Here is a 20,000-nt window from a genome sequence, read left to right as displayed (position 1 = left end):
TCTGACTCTCTCTGATTCTCTCTGACTCTCTCTGACCCTCTGATTCTCTCTGACCCTCTCTGACGCTCTCTCACCCTCTCTGACCCTCTGATTCTCTCTGACCCTCTGATTCTCTCTGACTCTCTCTGACCCTCTGATTCTCTCTGACCCTCTCTGACTCTCTCTGACCCTCTCTGACTCTCTCTGACCCTCTGATTCTCTCTGACTCTCTCTGACCCTCTGATTCTCTCTGACCCTCTCTCACCCTCTCTGACCCTCTGATTCTCTCTGACCCTCTCTGACCCTCTGATTCTCTCTGACCCTCTCTGACTCTCTCTCACCCTCTCTGACCCTCTGATTCTCTCTGACCCTCTCTGATTCTCTCTGACCCTCTCTGACCCTCTCTGACTCTCTGACTCTTTCTGATTCTCTCTGACTCTCTCTGACCCTCTCTGACTCTCTCTGACCCTCTGATTCTCTCTGACCTCCTCTGATTCTCTCTGACCCTCTCTGATTCTCTCTGACCCTCTCTGACTCTCTCTGACTCTCTCTCACTCTCTCTGACCCTCTGATTCTCTCTGACCCTCTCTGACTCTCTCTGACCCTCTCTGACTCTCTCTGACTCTCTCTCACTCTCTCTGACCCTCTGATTCTCTCTGACCCTCTCTGACTCTCTCTGACCCTCTGATTCTCTCTGACCCCCTCTGATTCTCTCTGACCCTCTCTGATTCTCTCTGACCCTCTGTGACTCTTTCTGATTCTCTCTGACTCTCTCTGACCCTCTGACTCTCTCTGACCCTTTCTGATTCTCTTAGACTCTCTCTGACCCTCTCTGACCCTCTCTGACCTTCACTGATTCTCTTTGATTCTCTGTGACCCTCTCTGATTTTCTCTGACTCTCTCTGACTCTTTCTGACTCTCTCTGCCCCTTTCTGACCCTCTCTGACCCCCTCTGACCGTTACTGGGCGCCTGTTCTCAGCCTGAGTGTCTTCAGAGCTCTCACCTAGTCTCGGAGCGTGGAGAGTAAAGTTACCGCTGTTTGTTTCTGACTCTGGGAATCCCAGTGAAACCAGTGAAACCAGTGAACTTCTGATTGACAGGTGAGGAATCTGGTGGCGTCCACTCTGAAGCTGCACGGCCGGATTGATTTCCTGGTGAATAACGGAGGCGGACAGTTCAGCAGTCCGGCGGCCGGTGTCAGCCTGAAGGGATGGAATGCGGTCATCGATACCAACCTGACCGGAACCTTCCTCTGCTGCAGGGAGGGTCAGTATCACCCTGGGGTGCATCAGTCCCGGTCACTCCATACACCCCTAATCCAGAGAGTGTCCAGAGAATAATTAACATAATACACACACACACACATACATACATACACACACACATCCTAAGTCCTTTACACTGCAGTTTCTCATCAGATCTCATTATTATTATAATAATAATTATTATTACTAATAATATTAATGAATGCTTTCCTGTCAGACAGTACAACCGAACGTAACCCAGACTGAGTGTCCAAATGACCACTGATCCGACTGACCGTCCAGCAATAATAGTGTAGTCGCTGACCTTTGCCCTCTTACCCCAGTGTACAACGCGTGGATGCGGGAGCACGGAGGGGGCATCGTTAACATCATCGCTGACATGTGGAGGGGCTTTCCTGGCATGGCGTAAATACAGCAACACCACACACACACTCCTTCTGCACCCTTCACACACACTCTGTACACTGAGACAGTGACCCTAGCCCTAGTCAAGTTCTGATTGGATGTTTCAGACACACAGGTGCAGCCCGGTCTGCAGTGGACAACCTGACCAAGAGTCTGGCCATCGAGTGGGCCCACAGTGGAGTCAGGATCAACTCTGTCGCTCCAGTAAGATAAACTAAACCTGAACTAAACCTAAACCTGAACCTATTCTAAACTAAACCTGAACCACTTCTAAACTAAACCTTTACTAAACCTGAACCTATTCTAAACTAAACCTGAACCACTTCTAAACTAAACCTGTACTAAACCTGAACCTCTTCTAAACTAAACCTGAACCTCTTCTAAACTAAACCTGTACTAAACCCAAACCTCGTCTAAACTAAACCTGTACTAAACCCAAACCTCTTCTAAACTGAACCTGAACCTCTCCTAAACTAAACCTGTACTAAACCCAAACCTCGTCTAAACTAAACCTGTACTAAACCCAAACCTCTTCTAAACTAAACCTGTACTAAACCCAAACCTCTTCTAAACTGAACCTGTACTAAACCAGAACTCAAGTATCAGCGTAAAAACCTTTCACTCCACTGACTGTAGCAGTAATATGTGTGTGTGTGTATTTATATTTGTGTGTGTGTGTGTGTGTATTTATGTATGTGTGTGTGTATTTGTGTGTGTATTTATATTTGTGTGTGTGTGTATTTGTGTGTGTGTGTGTATTTGTGTGTGTGTGTGTGTGTGTGTGTGTGTGTGTGTGTATTTATATTTGTGTGTGTGTGTGTATTTATGTATGTGTGTGTGTATTTGTGTGTGTATTTATATTTGTGTGTGTGTGTGTGTGTGTGTGTATTTATGTGTGTGTGTGTGTGTTTCTCCTGATTAAAGGGGACGATCTTCTCTAAAACTGCGATGGAGAACTATAAGGAACTCGGCCCGCTGATGTTTCAGAAGTCTGTTCCCTGCATTCCTGCAAAAAGGCTGGGCTTTCCAGAGGAGGTGTGTGTGTGTGTGTGTGTGTGTGTGTGTGTGTGTGTGTGTTGGTGGATGGGTGTGGGTGTGTGACGAGGAGGTGGGGGGTGGGTTCTTTGCTGCTGTTTGATCCTGATTATAAACCTGAAATTCTGCTCACTACCACCAGGTGTCACTATGACAGACTGTGCAGAGTCATAAAGACATACCTTTTCTCTCTTTCTCTCTCTCTCTCCCTCTCGCTCTCTCTGTCTCTCTGTGTGTGTGTGTGTGTGTGTGTGTGTGTGTGTGTGTGTGTGTGTGTGTGTGCTGTCAGATTTCTCCAGCTGTGTGTTTCCTCCTCTCTCCGGCTGCTTCGTTTATTTCTGGAGCGACGCTGAAGGTGGATGCAGGACAGAGCCTCTATAACACAGTGTGGGAAATCCCCGGTAACCATGACAACCTGCACTATTATCTCTCTCTGTCACACACACACACACACACACACACAACGGAGTGCCAATTGTACAATTACTGACTGGGTCGTCCTCTCTCTCTCAGAACACACAGCGTGGCCGGCGGCTCCGGAGGGGGAGAACACACACGCTCTGAAGGAAACTGTGAACGATCTTAAGTCTAAACTGTGATTCTGAGTTTGGTCAGTAGGTGGCGTCACTGTGAGGCGTTTCACTGACCGGAGATCATTGTTTGAGAGACATTGATTTGATATTAATTTGATATTGATCAGATATCAGTTGTTCCGGTCGTGTTTGTAGTGAACAGTTTGGGCAGGATCGGGCGCAGTGAGGGGGAGCACTGGAATTCTATATGTGTAATTCTAAGAATATTGATGATTTATAATTGCAGTGCATTTTTGTTATTGATCAGATTGGAAATATGTGTATATATAATATATGAAAATCTATGACTTTCATATTTACAGTAAAGAATTTCAGGAATGTTGAATTTTTGTTCTTCTAATAAAAAAATTAAGATTTATTCCTGAGAATGTGTGTGTGTGTGTATGTGTGTGTGTGTGTGTGTGTGTGTGTGTGTGTGTGTGAGTGAGAGAGCGCTTCCTCCTGCTTTTTGTTTGAGTCTCAGCACCCCTGACGCTACATAGTCCACATATACCATAGTCTCATTCACTCATAATTATTAATGAATTTATTACTTAATTACTGCACACAAACACTGAAACTGGACACAGAAAACTGAAGTTCGTGTTTTAAAATTTACACCCAGCTTTTCTTCTTTCTTTAATGAAACTACAGGATTTTCTCTCCGGACTTTTATTATGAAGCCAGATGTGAACGTTCCTGTTGCCGGGCAGAAAAACACGAAGCACTTAATACTACCACTAATAATAATAATAACAACAACAGTAATAATAAAATAATAACAACAATATAATAATAATAATAATAATAATAATAATAATAATAATAACGACAGTAATAATAATAGTAATAATAACAACAGTAATAATAATAATAACAGTAATAACAACAACAGTAATAATAATGATAATAATAATAAAGATTGGTGTCGTTATTTAATGCTCGGGCGGGTGTTCTGGGGTTAGTGAACATTAGTGAGATGTTTAAGAATGTTAAGAAAGTAAAACCGATTCACGTTCAGACAGGAAAAAGAATCGAGTCACTTTACAGAGAGAAAATATGAGATCATATTTCAGTATCGGTTACATTTTTATTCAGATAAATTAGATTAGAATCCACCAGATCCACTGAACGGCACGTTCGACTCATGAATCAGTTCAACTAGTATACCGAGAAGAAAAGACTCTAAAGAACCGATTCGTTCCCGAGTCGGACATCACTGCAGCACGCGGAGGGACTTGATTTTGGGGTGAGTGAAAAAGCGATCAATAAAATCATCAGTTATTTGATCATTGATATTGATTATCTGGTTATTAGCAGCTGCAATATTGTAATGGAATTAGTTTTGACCCTCTGGTTCTGAGCACTCCGCTGTGCACTCCGCTGTGCACTCCGCTGAGCACTCCGCTCCGTCAGTGTTCACTGCTAACACACCCAGTTCAGCCTCTGAATACACGGGGGTGTGTTAGTGGAGCAGCACTGCAGTGAGTACCAGCACCTTCACTACCAACGCAGATTTGTAAAGAGAGAGAGAGAGAGAGTGTGTGTGTGTGTGTGTGTGTGTGTGTGTGTGAGAGAGAGATCGTGTCTTTGGAATTATCTGTTCCACCTTAAATGGTGCAGCGGTTACAGCACATAATTAGGCGCGAGAGGCTGATTCACATAACCCGGCTGAAGCGAATCAACTCTGAATCAGTTCAGATGTTTCAGGACTGTGCGGATCGGATCTCTTCAGATCTTTTCAGATCCAATTTGAATCACCTTCATTTTCATGTTCTCTCCTCCAGATCCCTCATATGAAGCTCATCTTCAGCCTCCTGCGTTACTTTAGCACTCAGTTAGCTCCGGTTAGATCTTTTTATTAATTCACTTTTTATTTGTTTATGTTTTGCTGTTTGTGTTTACGTCGCATTTCATTGTTAAAGAAATAAAGTTTGAAAGTTATAATAAATGGGGTTCTAGATACACATCAGATTCATGGGCACGCGGCATAAAAGCAAACAGTCGGATCGTAAGCGTCTTTTTGCCTGAACACATCGCTTAGCATCAGCATCAGTCAGCATCAGCATCAGTCAGCATCAGCACCAGCATCAGTCAGCATCAGCATCAGTCAGCATCAGCATCAGCATCAGTCAGCATCAGCATCAGTCAGCATCAGCATCAGTCAGCATCAGTCAGCATCAGCATCAGTCAGCATCAGTCAGCATCAGCATCAGCATCAGCATCAGTCAGCATCAGCATCAGTCAGCATCAGTCAGCATCAGCATCAGTCAGCATCAATCAGCATCAGTCAGCATCAGTCAGCATCAGCACCAGCATCAGTCAGCATCAGCATCAGTCAGCATCAGCATCAGTCAGCATCAGCATCAGTCAGCATCAGTCAGCATCAGCATCAGCATCAGTCAGCATCAGTCAGCATCAGCATCAGTCAGCATCAGTCAGCATCAGCATCAATCAGCATCAGTCAGCATCAGTCAGCATCAGCATCAGCATCAGTCAGCATCAGTCAGCATCAGCATCAGTCAGCATCAGTCAGCATCAGCATCAATCAGCATCAGTCAGCATCAGTCAGCATCAGCACCAGCATCAGTCAGCATCAGCATCAGTCAGCATCAGTCAGCATCAGCATCAGTCAGCATCAGTCAGCATCAGCATCAATCAGCATCAGTCAGCATCAGTCAGCATCAGCATCAATCAGCATCAGTCAGCATCAGTCAGCATCAGCATCAGTCAGCATCAGTCAGCATCAGCATCAGTCAGCATCAGCATCAGTCAGCATCAGCATCAGCATCAGTCAGCATCAGCATCAGCATCAGTCAGCATCAGCATCAGTCAGCATCAGCCAGCATCAGCATCAGTCAGCATCAGTCAGCATCAGTCAGCACCAGCATCAGTCAGCATCAGTCAGCATCAGTCAGCACCAGCATCAGTCAGCATCAGCATCAGCATCAGTCAGCATCAGTCAGCATCAGTCAGCACCAGCATCAGTCAGCATCAGCATCAGCATCAGTCAGCATCAGCATCAGCATCAGTCAGCATCAACATCAGTCAGCATCAGCATCAGTCAGCATCAGTCAGCATCAGTCAGCATCAGTCAGCACCAGCATCAGTCAGCATCAGTCAGCATCAGCATCAGCATCAGTCAGCATCAGCATCAGTCAGCATCAGTCAGCATCAGCATCAGTCAGCATCAGTCAGCATCAGTCAGCACCAGCATCAGTCAGCATCAGCATCAGCATCAGTCAGCATCAGTCAGCATCAGTCAGCACCAGCATCAGTCAGCATCAGCATCAGCATCAGTCAGCATCAGCATCAGTCAGCATCAGCATCAGTCAGCATCAGTCAGCATCAGCATCAGCATCAGTCAGCATCAGCATCAGTCAGCATCAGCATCAGTCAGCATCAGTCAGCATCAGTCAGCATCAGCATCAGTCAGCATCAGTCAGCATCAGCATCAGTCAGCATCAGCATCAGTCAGCATCAGTCAGCATCAGCATTAGTCAGCATCAGCATCAGCATCAGTCAGCATCAGTCAGCATCAGCATCAGTCAGCATCAGCATTAGTCAGCATCAGCATCAGCATCAGTCAGCATCAGCATCAGTCAGCATCAGCATCAGTCAGCATCAGCAGCGGCAGGACAGCAAAGTAAAAACAGAGGTGGAGCGTAGAACTGCACCTGCCCTCCGTTTCAGACAGATCCCTTCACTTTACCGACAGATCCCTTCATTTTACCGACAGATCCCTTCACTTTACTAACAGATCCCTTCATTTTACCGACAGATCCCTTCACTTTACTAACAGATCTCTTAATTTTACCGACAGATCCCTTCACTTTACTAACAGATCCCTTCACTTTACCGACAGATCCCTTCACTTTACTAACAGATCCCTTCACTTTACCGACAGATCCCTTCACTTTACTAACAGATCCCTTAACTTTACTGACAGATCCCTTCACTTTACTAACAGATCCCTTCACTTTACAGACAGATCCCTTCACTTTACTAACAGATCCCTTAACTTTACTGACAGATCCCTTCACTTTACTAACAGATCCCTTCACTTTACCGACAGATCCCTTCACTTTACTAACAGATCCCTTCACTTTACTGACAGATCCCTTCACTTTACCGACAGATCCCTTCACTTTACAGACAGATCCCTTCACTTTACTAACAGATCCCTTCACTTTACTGACAGATCCCTTCACTTTACCGACAGATCCCTTCGCTTTACTAATAGATCCCTTCACTTTACTAACAGATCCCTTCACTTTACTGAGTGTGTGTTATTGAGTGTCACTGAGTGTGTGTTATTGAGTGTGTTATTGAGTGTGTTACTAAGTGTGTTATTGAGTGTGTGTCACTGAGTGTGTGTGTCACTGAGTTTGTGTCACTGAGTGTGTGTTACTGGGTGTGTGTGTTACCGAGTGTGTGTTACTGAGTGTGTGTCACTGAGTGTGTTACTGAGTGTGTGTTATTGAGTGTGTTATTGAGTGTGTCACTGAGTGTGTGTCACTGAGTGTGTTACTGAGTGTGTTATTGAGTGTGTGTCACTGAGTGTGTTACTGAGTGTACTTTTAAGTGTATGTTACTAAGTGTGTGTTATCGATTGTGTCACTGAGTGTATGTGACTGAGTGTGTTACTGAGTGTGTTGTGTTACTGAGTGTGTGTTTTTAAGTGTGTCACTGAGTGTGTGTGTTACTGAGTGTGTGTTACTGAGTGTGTTAATGATTGTGTGTCACTGAGTGTGTTACTGACTGTGTGTTACTGAGTGTGTGTTACCGAGTGTGTGCTACTGAGTGTGTTATTGAGTGTGTCACTGAGTGTGTTACTGAGTGTGTGTTATTGAGTGTCACTGAGTGTGTGTTATTGAGTGTGTTACTAAGTGTGTTATTGAGTATGTGTCACTGAGTGTGTGTCACTGAGTGTGTGTTACTGTGTGTGTGTGTCACTGAGTTTGTGTCACTGAGTGTGTGTTACTGGGTGTGTGTGTTACCGAGTGTGTGTTACTGAGTGTGTGTCATTGAGTGTGTGTCACTGAGTGTGTCACTGAGTGTGTGTTACTGAGTGTGTCACTGAGTGTGTGTCACTGAGTGTGTTACTGAGTGTGTTACTGAGTGTGTGTTATTGAGTGTGTGTTACTGTGTGTGTGTCACTGAGTTTGTGTCACTGAGTGTGTGTTACTGGGTGTGTGTGTTACTGAGTGTGTGTTACTGAGTGTGTGTCACTGAGTGTGTCACTGAGTGTGTGTCACTGAGTGTGTCACTGAGTGTGTCACTGAGTGTGTCACTGAGCGTGTTACTGAGTGTGTGTCACTGAGTGTGTGTTACTAAGTGTGTCACTGAGTGTGTCACTGAGTGTGTTATTGAGTGTGTGTCACTGAGTGTGTCACTGAGTGTGTGTTACTGAGTGTGTGTCACTGAGTGTGTGTCACTGAGTGTGTTACTAAGTGTGTTATTGAGTGTGTGTCACTGAGTGTGTGTTACTGTGTGTGTGTGTCACTGAGTTTGTGTCACTGAGTGTGTGTTACTGGGTGTGTGTGTTACCAAGTGTGTGTTACTGAGTGTGTGTCATTGAGTGTGTGTCACTGAGTGTGTCACTGAGTGTGTCACTGAGTGTGTGTTATTGATTGTGTGTCACTGAGTGTGTCACTGAGTGTGCCACTGAGCGTGTTACTGAGTGTGTGTCACTGAGTGTGTTACTGAGTGTGTGTTGTGTTACTGAGTGTGTGTTTTTAAGTGTGTCACTGAGTGTGTTAATGATTGTGTGTCACTGAGTGTGTTACTGACTGTGTGTTACTGAGTGTGTGCTACTGAGTGTGTTATTGAGTGTCACTGAGTGTGTGTTACTGAGTGTGTGTTATTGAGTGTCACTGAGTGTGTGTTATTGAGTGTGTTACTAAGTGTGTTATTGAGTATGTGTCACTGAGTGTGTGTCACTGAGTGTGTGTTACTGTGTGTGTGTGTCACTGAGTGTGTGTTACTGGGTGTGTTTGTTACCGAGTGTGTGTTACTGAGTGTGTGTTACTGAGTGTGTGTCACTGAGTGTGTGTCACTGAGTGTGTTACTGAGTGTGTGTTACTGAGTGTGTGTTATTGAGTGTCACTGAGTGTGTGTTACTAAGTGTGTTACTAAGTGTGTTATTGAGTGTGTGTCACTGAGTGTGTGTTACTGTGTGTGTGTCACTGAGTTTGTGTCACTGAGCGTGTTACTGAGTGTGTCACTGAGTGTGTGTTACTAAGTGTGTGTCACTGAGTGTGTCACTGAGTGTGTTATTGAGTGTGTGTCACTGAGTGTGTCACTGAGTGTGTGTTACTGAGTGTGTGTCACTGAGTGTGTTACTAAGTGTGTTATTGAGTGTGTGTCACTGAGTGTGTGTTACTGTGTGTGTGTGTCACTGAGTTTGTGTCACTGAGTGTGTGTTACTGGGTGTGTGTGTTACCAAGTGTGTGTTACTGAGTGTGTGTTACTGTGTGTGTGTGTCACTGAGTTTGTGTCACTGAGTGTGTGTTACTGGGTGTGTGTGTTACCAAGTGTGTGTTACTGAGTGTGTGTCATTGAGTGTGTGTCACTGAGTGTGTCACTGAGTGTGTCACTGAGTGTGTGTTATTGATTGTGTGTCACTGAGTGTGTCACTGAGTGTGTGTTATTGATTGTGTGTCACTGAGTGTGTCACTGAGCGTGTTACTGAGTGTGTGTCACTGAGTGTGTGTTACTAAGTGTGTGTCACTGTGTGTGTTACTGAGTGTGTGTTATTGAGTGTTTGTCACTGAGTGTGTGTTACTGAGTGTGTTATTGAGTGTTTGTCACTGAGTGTGTGTTACTGAGTGTGTGTCACTGAGTGTGTGTCACTGAGTGTGTTACTGAGTGTGTGTTATGGAGTGTGTGTCACAGAGTGTCACTGAGTGTGTGTCACTGAGTGTGTCACTGAGTGTGTGTTATTGATTGTGTGTCACTGAGTGTGTCACTGAGTGTGTCACTGAGTGTGTGTCACTGAGTGTGTGTCACTGAGTGTGTCACTGAGTGTGTGTTATTGATTGTGTGTCACTGAGTGTGTCACTGAGCGTGTTACTGAGTGTGTGTCACTGAGTGTGTGTTACTAAGTGTGTGTCACTGTGTGTGTTACTGAGTGTGTGTTATTGAGTGTTTGTCACTGAGTGTGTGTTACTGAGTGTGTGTTATTGAGTGTTTGTCACTGAGTGTGTGTCACTGAGTGTGTGTCACTGAGTGTGTTACTGAGTGTGTTACTGAGTGTGTTATTGTGTGTGTCACTGAGTGTGTGTCACTGAGTGTGTCACTGAGTGTGTGTTATTGATTGTGTGTCACTGAGTGTGTCACTGAGTGTGTGTTATTGATTGTGTGTCACTGAGTGTGTCACTGAGCGTGTTACTGAGTGTGTGTCACTGAGTGTGTGTTACTAAGTGTGTGTCACTGTGTGTGTTACTGAGTGTGTGTTATTGAGTGTTTGTCACTGAGTGTGTGTTACTGAGTGTGTTACTGAGTGTGTTACTGAGTGTGTTATTGTGTGTCACTGAGTGTGTGTCACTGAGTGTGTCACTGAGTGTGTTATTGAGTGTGTGTCACAGAGTGTGTCACAGAGTGTCACTGAGTGTGTTACTGAGTCTATTTTTAAGTGTGTGTTATCGATTGTGTCACTGAGTGTATGTGACTGAGTGTGTTACTGAGTGTGTTATTGTGTTACTGAGTGCGTGTTTTTAAGTGTGTGTCACTGAGTGTGTGTTACTGAGTGTGTGTTACTGAGTGTGTGTTACTGAGTGTGTTATTGTGTTACTGAGTGCATGTTTTTAAGTGTGTCACTGAGTGTGTGTTACTGAGTGTGTGTCATTGAGTGTGTGTTACTGAGTGTGTGTTACTGAGTGTGTGTCATTGAGTGTGTCATTGAGTGTGTCACTGAGTGTGTTACTGAGTGTGTGTTACTGAGTGTGTGTCATTGAGTGTGTGTTACTGAGTGTGTGTTACTGAGTGTGTGTCATTGAGTGTGTGTTACTGAGTGTGTGTTACTGAGTGTGTGTCACAGAGTGTGTCACTGAGTGTGTGATTTTTGCCCCAATCAGGGCGATTGTGATGGAGGGGGAGTCTGAGGTGGTGACCCCGGTGACCCCAGTGCTGCGCAGGCGTGAGGAGGACGAGGGGACGAGAACCCGGAAAAAGAAAAAGAAGAAAAAGGAAATAATCTACCGCTCCGAGACGGAGGACCAGGAGGAGGGAGACGGGTCAGAGGGCACTGGGGAGGGGGAAAGGTCAGAAGTCGTGGATGGACCCCTCGGCACTCCACCGGGGGAAGGTGGGTCTCAGGGTTTATTTGACTTTGGTGCCAAAAACCTAAAAGTGCTGACGTTGAGTGCTGGTGTTACGTGTTGAGTGCTGGGTGTTGAGTGATGGTGTTGTGTTGAGTGCTGGTGTTGAGTGATGGTGTTGTGTTGAGTGCTGGTGTTGAGTGATGGTGTTGTGTTGAGTGCTGGGTGTTGAGTGATGGTGTTACGTGTTGAGTGCTGGGTGTTGAGTGATGGGTGTTACGTGTTGAGTGCTGGGTGTTGAGTGATGGGTGTTACGTGTTGAGTGATGGGTGTTGAGTGCTGGTGTTGAGTGCTGGGTGTTGAGTGATGGTGTTACGTGTTGAGTGATGGGTGTTGAGTGCTGGTGTTGTGTTGAGTGCTGGTGTTGAGTGCTGGGTGTTGAGTGATGGGTGTTACGTGTTGAGTGATGGGTGTTGAGTGATGGTGTTGAGTGCTGGTGTTGAGTGCTGGATGTTGAGTGATGGTGTTACGTGTTGAGTGATGGGTGTTGAGTGATGGTGTTGTGTTGAGTGCTGGTGTTGAGTGCTGGGTGTTACGTGTTGAGTGATGGGTGTTGAGTGATGGTGTTGTGTTGAGTGATGGTGTTGAGTGATGGTGTTGTGTTGAGTGCTGGTGTTGATGGTGTTGAGTGATGGGTGTTGAGTGATGGTGTTGTGTTGAGTGCTGGTGTTGAGTGATGGTGTTGTGTTGAGTGCTGGGTGTTGAGTGATGGTGTTACGTGTCGAGTGATGGGTGTTGAGTGATGGGTGCTACGTGTTGAGTGCTGGGTGTTGAGTGATGGTGTTACGTGTTGAGTGCTGGGTGTTGAGTGATGGTGTTATGTGTCGAGTGATGGGTGTTGAGTGATGGGTGCTACGTGTTGAGTGCTGGGTGTTACGTGTTGAGTGATGGTGTTACGTGTTGAGTGATGGGTGTTGAGTGATGGTGTTACGTGTTGAGTGCTGGGTGTTGAGTGCTGGTGTTACGTGTTGAGTGATGGGTGTTGAGTGATGGTGTTACGTGTTGAGTGCTGGGTGTTAAGTGCTGGGTGTTGAGTGTTGGTGTTACGTGTTGAGTGCTGGGTGTTGAGTGATGGTGTTACGTGTTGAGTGATGGGTGCTACGTGTTGAGTGATGGTGTTACGTGTTTAGTGCTGGGTGTTGAGTAATGGTGTTACGCGTTGAGTGCTGGGTGTTGAGTGATGGTGTTATGTGTTGAGTGCTGGGTGTTAAGTGCTGGGTGTTGAGTGATGGTGTTACGTGTTGAGTGCTGGGTGTTGAGTGATGGTGTTACGTGTTGAGTGATGGGTGCTACGTGTTGAGTGATGGTGTAACGTGTTGAGTGCTGGGTGTTGAGTGATGGTGTTACGTGTTGAGTGCTGGGTGTTGAGTGATGGTGTTACGTGTTGAGTGCTGGGTGTTGAGTGCTGGTGTTACGTGTTGAGTGATGGGTGTTGAGTGATGGTGTTACGTGTTGAGTGCTGGGTGTTGAGTGATGGTGTTATGTGTTGAGTGCTGGGTGTTAAGTGCTGGGTGTTGAGTGATGGTGTTACGTGTTGAGTGCTGGGTGTTGAGTGATGGTGTTACGTGTTGAGTGATGGGTGCTACGTGTTGAGTGATGGTGTTACGTGTTGAGTGCTGGGTGTTGAGTGATGGTGTTACGTGTTGAGTGATGGGTGTTGAGTGATGGTGTTACGTGTTGAGTGATGGTGTTACGTGTTGAGTGCTGGGTGTTGAGTGATGGTGTTACGTGTTGAGTGCTGGGTGTTGAGTGATGGTGTTACGTGTTGAGTGATGGGTGCTACGTGTTGAGTGATGGTGTAACGTGTTGAGTGCTGGGTGTTGAGTGATGGTGTTACGTGTTGAGTGCTGGGTGTTGAGTGATGGTGTTACGTGTTGAGTGCTGGGTGTTGAGTGCTGGTGTTACGTGTTGAGTGATGGGTGTTGAGTGATGGTGTTACGTGTTGAGTGCTGGGTGTTGAGTGATGGTGTTATGTGTTGAGTGCTGGGTGTTAAGTGCTGGGTGTTGAGTGATGGTGTTACGTGTTGAGTGCTGGGTGTTGAGTGATGGTGTTACGTGTTGAGTGATGGGTGCTACGTGTTGAGTGATGGTGTTACGTGTTGAGTGCTGGGTGTTGAGTGCTGGTGTTACGTGTTGAGTGCTGGGTGTTGAGTGATGGTGTTACGTGTTGAGTGCTGGGTGTTGAGTGCTGGTGTTACGTGTTGAGTGCTGGGTGTTGAGTGATGGTGTTACGTGTTGAGTGCTGGGTGTTGAGTGCTGGTGTTACGTGTTGAGTGCTGGGTGTTGAGTGATGGTGTTACGTGTTGAGTGATGGGTGCTACGTGTTGAGTGATGGTGTTACGTGTTGAGTGCTGGGTGTTGAGTGATGGTGTTACGTGTTGAGTGCTGGGTGTTGAGTGCTGGTGTTACGTGTTGAGTGCTGGGTGTTGAGTGATGGTGTTACGTGTTGAGTGCTGGGTGTTGAGTGCTGGTGTTACGTGTTGAGTGCTGGGTGTTGAGTGATGGTGTTACGTGTTGAGTGCTGGGTGTTGAGTGCTGGTGTTACGTGTTGAGTGCTGGGTGTTGAGTGATGGTGTTACGTGTTGAGTGCTGGGTATGTGTAGGGTTAGTGTTATAGGTTGGTACTAATACAGGTCTGTTTCAGGAGAGTGCGACGGCCCGGCGGACGGCCAGTCTGTGACGCTGACCGGGACGATCACTCGAGGGAAGCGGAAGGGGGAGCTGGTGGAGATTCGGCTGACCCTGACAGAGCGGGAGCTGAGGGACATGGCTCGCTCTAAAGAGCGCCTGGACGCCGAGTTCGAGGACACAGGACCCAGGGCCGCTGTGTGCCAGCTAGATGCGGGGCGAGGTCCTCACGTGCTTCTCTGGACCCTCTCCTGCTCGCCGTTCGTCTTCCTCGTGGCCTTCATCACCTCGTTCTACTACGGCACCCTGACCTGGTACAACATCTTCCTTGTTTACAACGAGGAGCGCAGTTTCCTGCACAAGGTGCTGGTGTGCCCCCTGCTGGTGCTGTGTTATCCACTGCTGATGGTGCTGCTGTGCGTGGGAGTGGCGACATACGCTGCTGCAGCTCAGCTGTCCTGGAGCATCGCCGCCTGGTGGCAGGCCGTGGCCGATTTGGAGAAGGGGGTGTGTGGCTGGGCCTGCGGGAAACTGGGGCTAGAGGACTGCGCCCCTTACAGCGTAGTGGAGCTGCTGGACTCGGACACGCTGTCCGGAACGCTGCAGAGCCGACGGGAAGAAACGTCCTCCGTGTAAAAACCTCCAGGAGGCAATTTACCCATAATGCCCCTCTCATCTCTGATTCGTTGTGCTTTCTCCTAAGGTGCTAAAAGTCGTATTTATTCGTTTATTTGTTTATTTATTCATTTGTTTATTTGTTTTTTTGTTGGTTGGTTGGTTGTTTTTTATCCAGACTCTGGAGCTCCTGGAGCTCTTCTGGACGCTGTTGTCCAGCCTGGGTCAGTTCATCAGTAAACTCAGAGTCCTGTGTGATGTTTAAATGGACTAATTAAAAATGAAGGTGGTTCCGGTCGACTGTGTGTGAACGTCTGGCTGATCTGGTTCTGGTTCTGGTCCGTGTTTAACGTTGATGTTTATCATGTGATCTTTTTTCAGTTCAGTATTAGGGTCAGTATCAGGGTCAGTATCAGGGTTAGTATTAGGGTCAGCATTGGGGTCAGTATCAGGGTTAGTATTAGGGTCAATATTAGGGTTAGTATTAGGGTCATTATCAGGGTTAGTATTAGGGTCAATATTAGGGTTAGTATTAGGGTCAATATTAGGGTTAGTATTAGGGTCATTATCAGGGTTAGTATTAGGGTCAATATTAGGGTTAGTATTAGGGTCAATATTAGGGTTAATATTAGGGTCAGTATTGGGGTTAGTATTAGGGTCAGCATTGGGGTCAGTATTAGGGTCAGTATCAGGGTTAGTATTATGGTCAATATTAGGGTTAGTATTAGGGTCAGCATTGGGGTCAGTATTGGGGTTAGTATTAGGGTCAGTATTGGGGTCAGTATTAGGGTCAGTATCAGGGTTAGTATTAGGGTCAATATTAGGGTTAGTATTAGGGTCATTATCAGGGTTAATATTAGGGTCAGTATTGGGGTTAGTATTAGGGTCAGCATTGGGGTCAGTATTAGGGTCAGTATCAGGGTTAGTATTATGGTCAATATTAGGGTTAGTATTAGGGTCATTATCAGGGTTATTATTAGGGTCAATATTAGGGTTAGTATTAGGGTCAATATTAGGGTTAGTATTAGGGTCAGTATTGGGGTTAGTATTAGGGTCAGCATTGGGGTCAGTATTAGGGTCAGTATCAGGGTTAGTATTATGGTCAATATTAAGGTTAGTATTAGGGTCAGCATTGGGGTCAGTATTGGGGTTAGTATTAGGGTCAGCATTGGGGTCAGTATTGGGGTCAGTATTAGGGTCAGTATCAGGGTTAGTATTAGGGTCAATATTAGGGTTAGTATTAGGGTCATTATCAGGGTTAGTATTAGGGTCAATATTAGGGTTAGTATTAGGGTCAGTATCAGGGTCAGTATCAGGGTCAATATTAGGGTCAGCATTGGGGTCTGTATGAGGGTCAGTATTAGGGTCAGTATCAGGGTCAGTATTAGGGTTAGTATTAGGGTCAGCATTGGGGTCAGTATTGGGGTTAGTATTAGGGTCAGCATTGGGGTCAGTATTAGTGTCAGTATCAGGGTTAGTATTAGGGTCAATATTAGGGTTAGTATTAGGGTCAATATTAGGGTTAGTATTAGGGTCAATATTAGGGTTAATATTAGGGTCAGCATTGGGGTCAGTATTGGGGTTAGTATTAGGGTCAGCATTGGGGTCAGTATTAGGGTCAGTATCAGGGTTAGTATTATGGTCAATATTAGGGTTAGGTATTAGGGTCATTATCAGGGTTAGTATTAGGGTCAATATTAGGGTTAGTATTAGGGTCAGCATTGGGGTTAGTATTAGGGTCAGTATCAGGGTCAATATTAGGGTCAGTATTAGGGTCAGCATTAGGGTCAGCATTGGGGTCAGTATTAGGGTCAGTATCAGGGTTAGTATTAGGGTCAGCATTGGGGTCAGTATTGGGGTTAGTATTAGGGTCAGCATTGGGGTCAGTATTAGAGTCAGTATCAGGGTTAGTATTAGGGTCAATATTAGGGTTAGTATTAGGGTCAATATTAGGGTTAATATTAGGGTCAGCATTGGGGTCAGTATTGGGGTTAGTATTAGGGTCAGCATTGGGGTCAGTATTAGGGTCAGTATCAGGGCTAGTATTATGGTCAGTATCAGAGTCAATATTAGGGTCAGTATTAGGGTCAGCATTGGGGTCTGTATTAGGGTCAGTATCAGCGTCAGTATTAGGGTCAGCATTGGGGTCAGTATTAGGGTCAGTATCAGGGCTAGTATTATGGTCAGTATCAGAGTCAATATTAGGGTCAGTATTAGGGTCAGCATTGGGGTCCGTATTAGGGTCAGTATCAGCGTCAGTATTAGGGTCAGTATCAGGGTTAGTATTAGGGTCAGCATTGGGGTCAGTATTGGGGTTAGTATTAGGGTCAGCATTGGGGTCAGTATTAGGGTCAGTATCAGGGTTAGTATTAGGGTCAATATTAGGGTTAATATTAGGGTCAGCATTGGGGTCAGTATTGGGGTTAGTATTAGGGTCAGCATTGGGGTCAGTATGAGGGTCAGTATTAGGGTTAGTATTAGGGTCAATATTAGGGTTAGTATTAGGGTCAATATTAGGGTTAGTATTAGGGTCAGTATCAGGGTCCATATTAGGGTCAGCATTGGGGTTAGTATTAGGGTCAGCATTGGGGTCCGTATGAGGGTCAGTATTAGGGTCAGTATTAGGGTTAGTATTAGGGTTAGTATTAGGGTCAGTATCAGGGTCAATATTAGGGTCAGCATTGGGGTTAGTATTAGGGTCAGCATTGGGGTCCGTATGAGGGTCAGTATTAGGGTTAGTATTAGGGTCAGTATTAGGGTTAGTATTGGGTCAGTATTAAGGTCAGTGTTGGTTTTTTCCACAACAGGAGGAACAACATCAATTCCAGAGTCTCACCCGAAGTCTTGTCCAGAGTCTCGTCCAGAGTCTCGCCTGAAGTCTCACACGGAGCCTTGTCCAGAGCCTTGTCCACAGTCAGGTAGAGGGTTGCCTGAATGTGAACCTACTCTTCCCAACAGTTCTGAGTAGATCAGCAGATCAGCTGTGATCTGGACCAAACTCCAAGGGTTGCACTCCACTGCACATTCTGCCCATCACCTAAGGGTGCTAGAACGCTGTGTGAGTGTGTGTGTTGGGGTGTAGTCCTGATGGTAATGAATGGGTGTATATACCTCCCATCATAGGATCCGAACACTCCCGAATCCCGTCTCGTTTCAGGTGGGATTGAAACCCTGTAGGAAAATAGTCGGGGGTAAAGCCTGGAGGCAGGTGCATCATCATTGTTCTACAACACTGCTAGCCTGATGCTAACATAAATAAGAGTGCTAATGCTAAAGTAGCATTATTGTGACGTTCTCTACTAAGATTTCCGGTTCTGACAGGTGAGTGTTCTCTGACAGCACGACTCCGACTGTAGTATTAAATAAACTAATGAAAAATGAAAATTTATGTCTTTAATTACAGTTTATTGTTTTTTTTTCACTTTTACCTTTGATTTCAAATTATTCATAATGGTACCTTTATTTGGTGGTGTGTGTTAAATAGGGCGATTTTTGTGGGGTGAATATTACTGGTGTGTGTTTAGAGGGGTGAATACTACTGGGGTGTATTTAGAGGGGTGAATATTACTGGGTGTGTTTAGAGGGGTGAATATTACTGGGGTGTGTTTAGAGGGGTGAATATTACTGGGGTGTGTTTAGAGGAGTGAATATTACTGGGGTGTGTTTAGAGGGGTGAATATTACTGGGGTGTGTTTAGAGGAGTGAATATTACTGGGTGTGTTTAGAGGAGTGAATACTACTGGGGTGTATTTAGAGGGGTGAATATTACTGGGTGTGTTTAGAGGGGTGAATATTACTGGGGTGTGTTTAGAGGAGTGAATATTACTGGGGTGTGTTTAGAGGAGTGAATATTACTGGGGTGTGTTTAGAGAAGTGAATATTACTGGGTGTGTTTAGAGGAGTGAATACTACTGGGGTGTATTTAGAGGGGTGAATATTACTGGGTGTGTTTAGAGGGGTGAATATTACTGGGGTGTGTTTAGAGGAGTGAATATTACTGGGGTGTGTTTAGAGGAGTGAATATTACTGGGTGTGTTTAGAGGAGTGAATATTACTGGGGTGTGTTTAGAGGGGTGAATATTACTGGGGTGTGTTTAGAGGAGTGAATATTACTGGGGTGTGTTTAGAGGAGTGAATATTACTGGGGTGTGTTTAGAGAAGTGAATATTACTGGGGTGTGTTTAGAGGAGTGAATATTACTGGGGTGTGTTTAGAGGAGTGAATATTACTGGGGTGTGTTTAGAGGAGTGAATATTACTGGGGTGTGTTTAGAGAAGTGAATATTACTGGGTGTGTTTAGAGGAGTGAATATTACTGGGGTGTGTTTAGAGGGGTGAATATTACTAGGGTGTGTTTAGAGGAGTGGATATTATTGGTGTGTGTTTAAAGGTGAATATTACTGGTGTGTGTTTAGAGGGGTGAATATTACTGGGGTGTGTTTAGAGGGGTAAATATTACTGGGGTGTGTTTAGAGGAGTGAATATTACTGGGGTGTGTTTAGAGGGGTGAATATTACTGGGGTGTGTTTAGAGGGGTGAATATTACTGGGGTGTGTTTAGAGGAGTGAATATTACTGGGGTGTATTTAGAGGGGTGAATATTACTGGGGTGTGTTTAGAGGGGTGAATATTACTGGGGTGTGTTTAGAGGAGTGAATATTACTGGGGTGTGTTTAGAGGGGTGAATATTACTAGGGTGTGTTTAGAGGAGTGGATATTATTGGTGTGTGTTTAAAGGTGAATATTACTGGGGTGTGTTTAGAGGAGTGAATATTACTGGGGTGTATTTAGAGGGGTGAATATTACTGGGGTGTGTTTAGAGGAGTGAATATTACTGGGGTGTGTTTAGAGGAGTGAATATTACTGGGGTGTATTTAGAGGAGTGAATAGTACTGGGGTGTGTTTAGAGGAGTGAATATTACTGGGGTGTGTTTAGAGGAGTGAATATTACTGGGTGTGTTTAGAGGAGTGAATATTACTGGGGTGTATTTAGAGGGGTGAATATTACTGGGGTGTGTTTAGAGGGATGAATATTACTGGGGTGTGTTTAGAGGAGTGAATATTACTGGGGTGTATTTAGAGGGGTGAATATTACTGGGGTGTATTTAGAGGGGTGAATATTACTGGGGTGTGTTTAGAGGGGTGAATATTACTGGGGTGTGTTTAGAGGAGTGAATATTA

At 45.3% G+C, this 20,000-nt stretch overlaps 2 protein-coding genes across 3 annotated transcripts in view; both read left to right on the top strand.

Annotated features, from left to right (window-relative positions):
- Positions 1-3,586, top strand: part of pecr (peroxisomal trans-2-enoyl-CoA reductase) — a 6,654-nt gene extending 3,068 nt beyond the window's left edge. Inside the window, exons 3-8 of the mRNA XM_072672148.1 lie at positions 1,081-1,246; positions 1,569-1,650; positions 1,758-1,854; positions 2,575-2,685; positions 2,975-3,086; positions 3,199-3,586. Coding sequence (XP_072528249.1) covers positions 1,081-1,246; positions 1,569-1,650; positions 1,758-1,854; positions 2,575-2,685; positions 2,975-3,086; positions 3,199-3,284 — 654 coding nt within the window. The 3' untranslated portion in view covers positions 3,285-3,586. The remainder of the gene's footprint in view (positions 1-1,080; positions 1,247-1,568; positions 1,651-1,757; positions 1,855-2,574; positions 2,686-2,974; positions 3,087-3,198) is intronic.
- Positions 3,587-4,467: 881 nt separating this feature from the next.
- LOC140548973 (transmembrane protein 169-like) lies at positions 4,468-15,119 on the top strand. Of its 2 annotated transcripts, none has more exons than XM_072672149.1 (3): positions 4,468-4,506; positions 11,336-11,565; positions 14,223-15,119. In XM_072672149.1, exons 2-3 carry the CDS (start codon positions 11,346-11,348, stop codon positions 14,840-14,842), a joined length of 840 nt encoding a protein of 279 aa, XP_072528250.1. In that variant the 5' UTR covers positions 4,468-4,506; positions 11,336-11,345; the 3' UTR covers positions 14,843-15,119. The 2 variants fall into 2 exon arrangements, with proteins under 2 accessions (XP_072528250.1, XP_072528252.1); XM_072672151.1 differs by lacking the exon at positions 4,468-4,506 and adding an exon at positions 4,947-5,104.
- The last annotated feature ends 4,881 nt before the right edge of the window (positions 15,120-20,000 follow it).

This window comes from Salminus brasiliensis, unplaced genomic scaffold (genome assembly GCF_030463535.1).
Source record: "Salminus brasiliensis unplaced genomic scaffold, fSalBra1.hap2 scaffold_93, whole genome shotgun sequence".
Lineage (NCBI taxonomy): Eukaryota > Metazoa > Chordata > Actinopteri > Characiformes > Bryconidae > Salminus > Salminus brasiliensis.
Note: the sequence above shows the minus strand (reverse complement) of the source record. Positions and strands in the feature narration are given on the sequence as shown.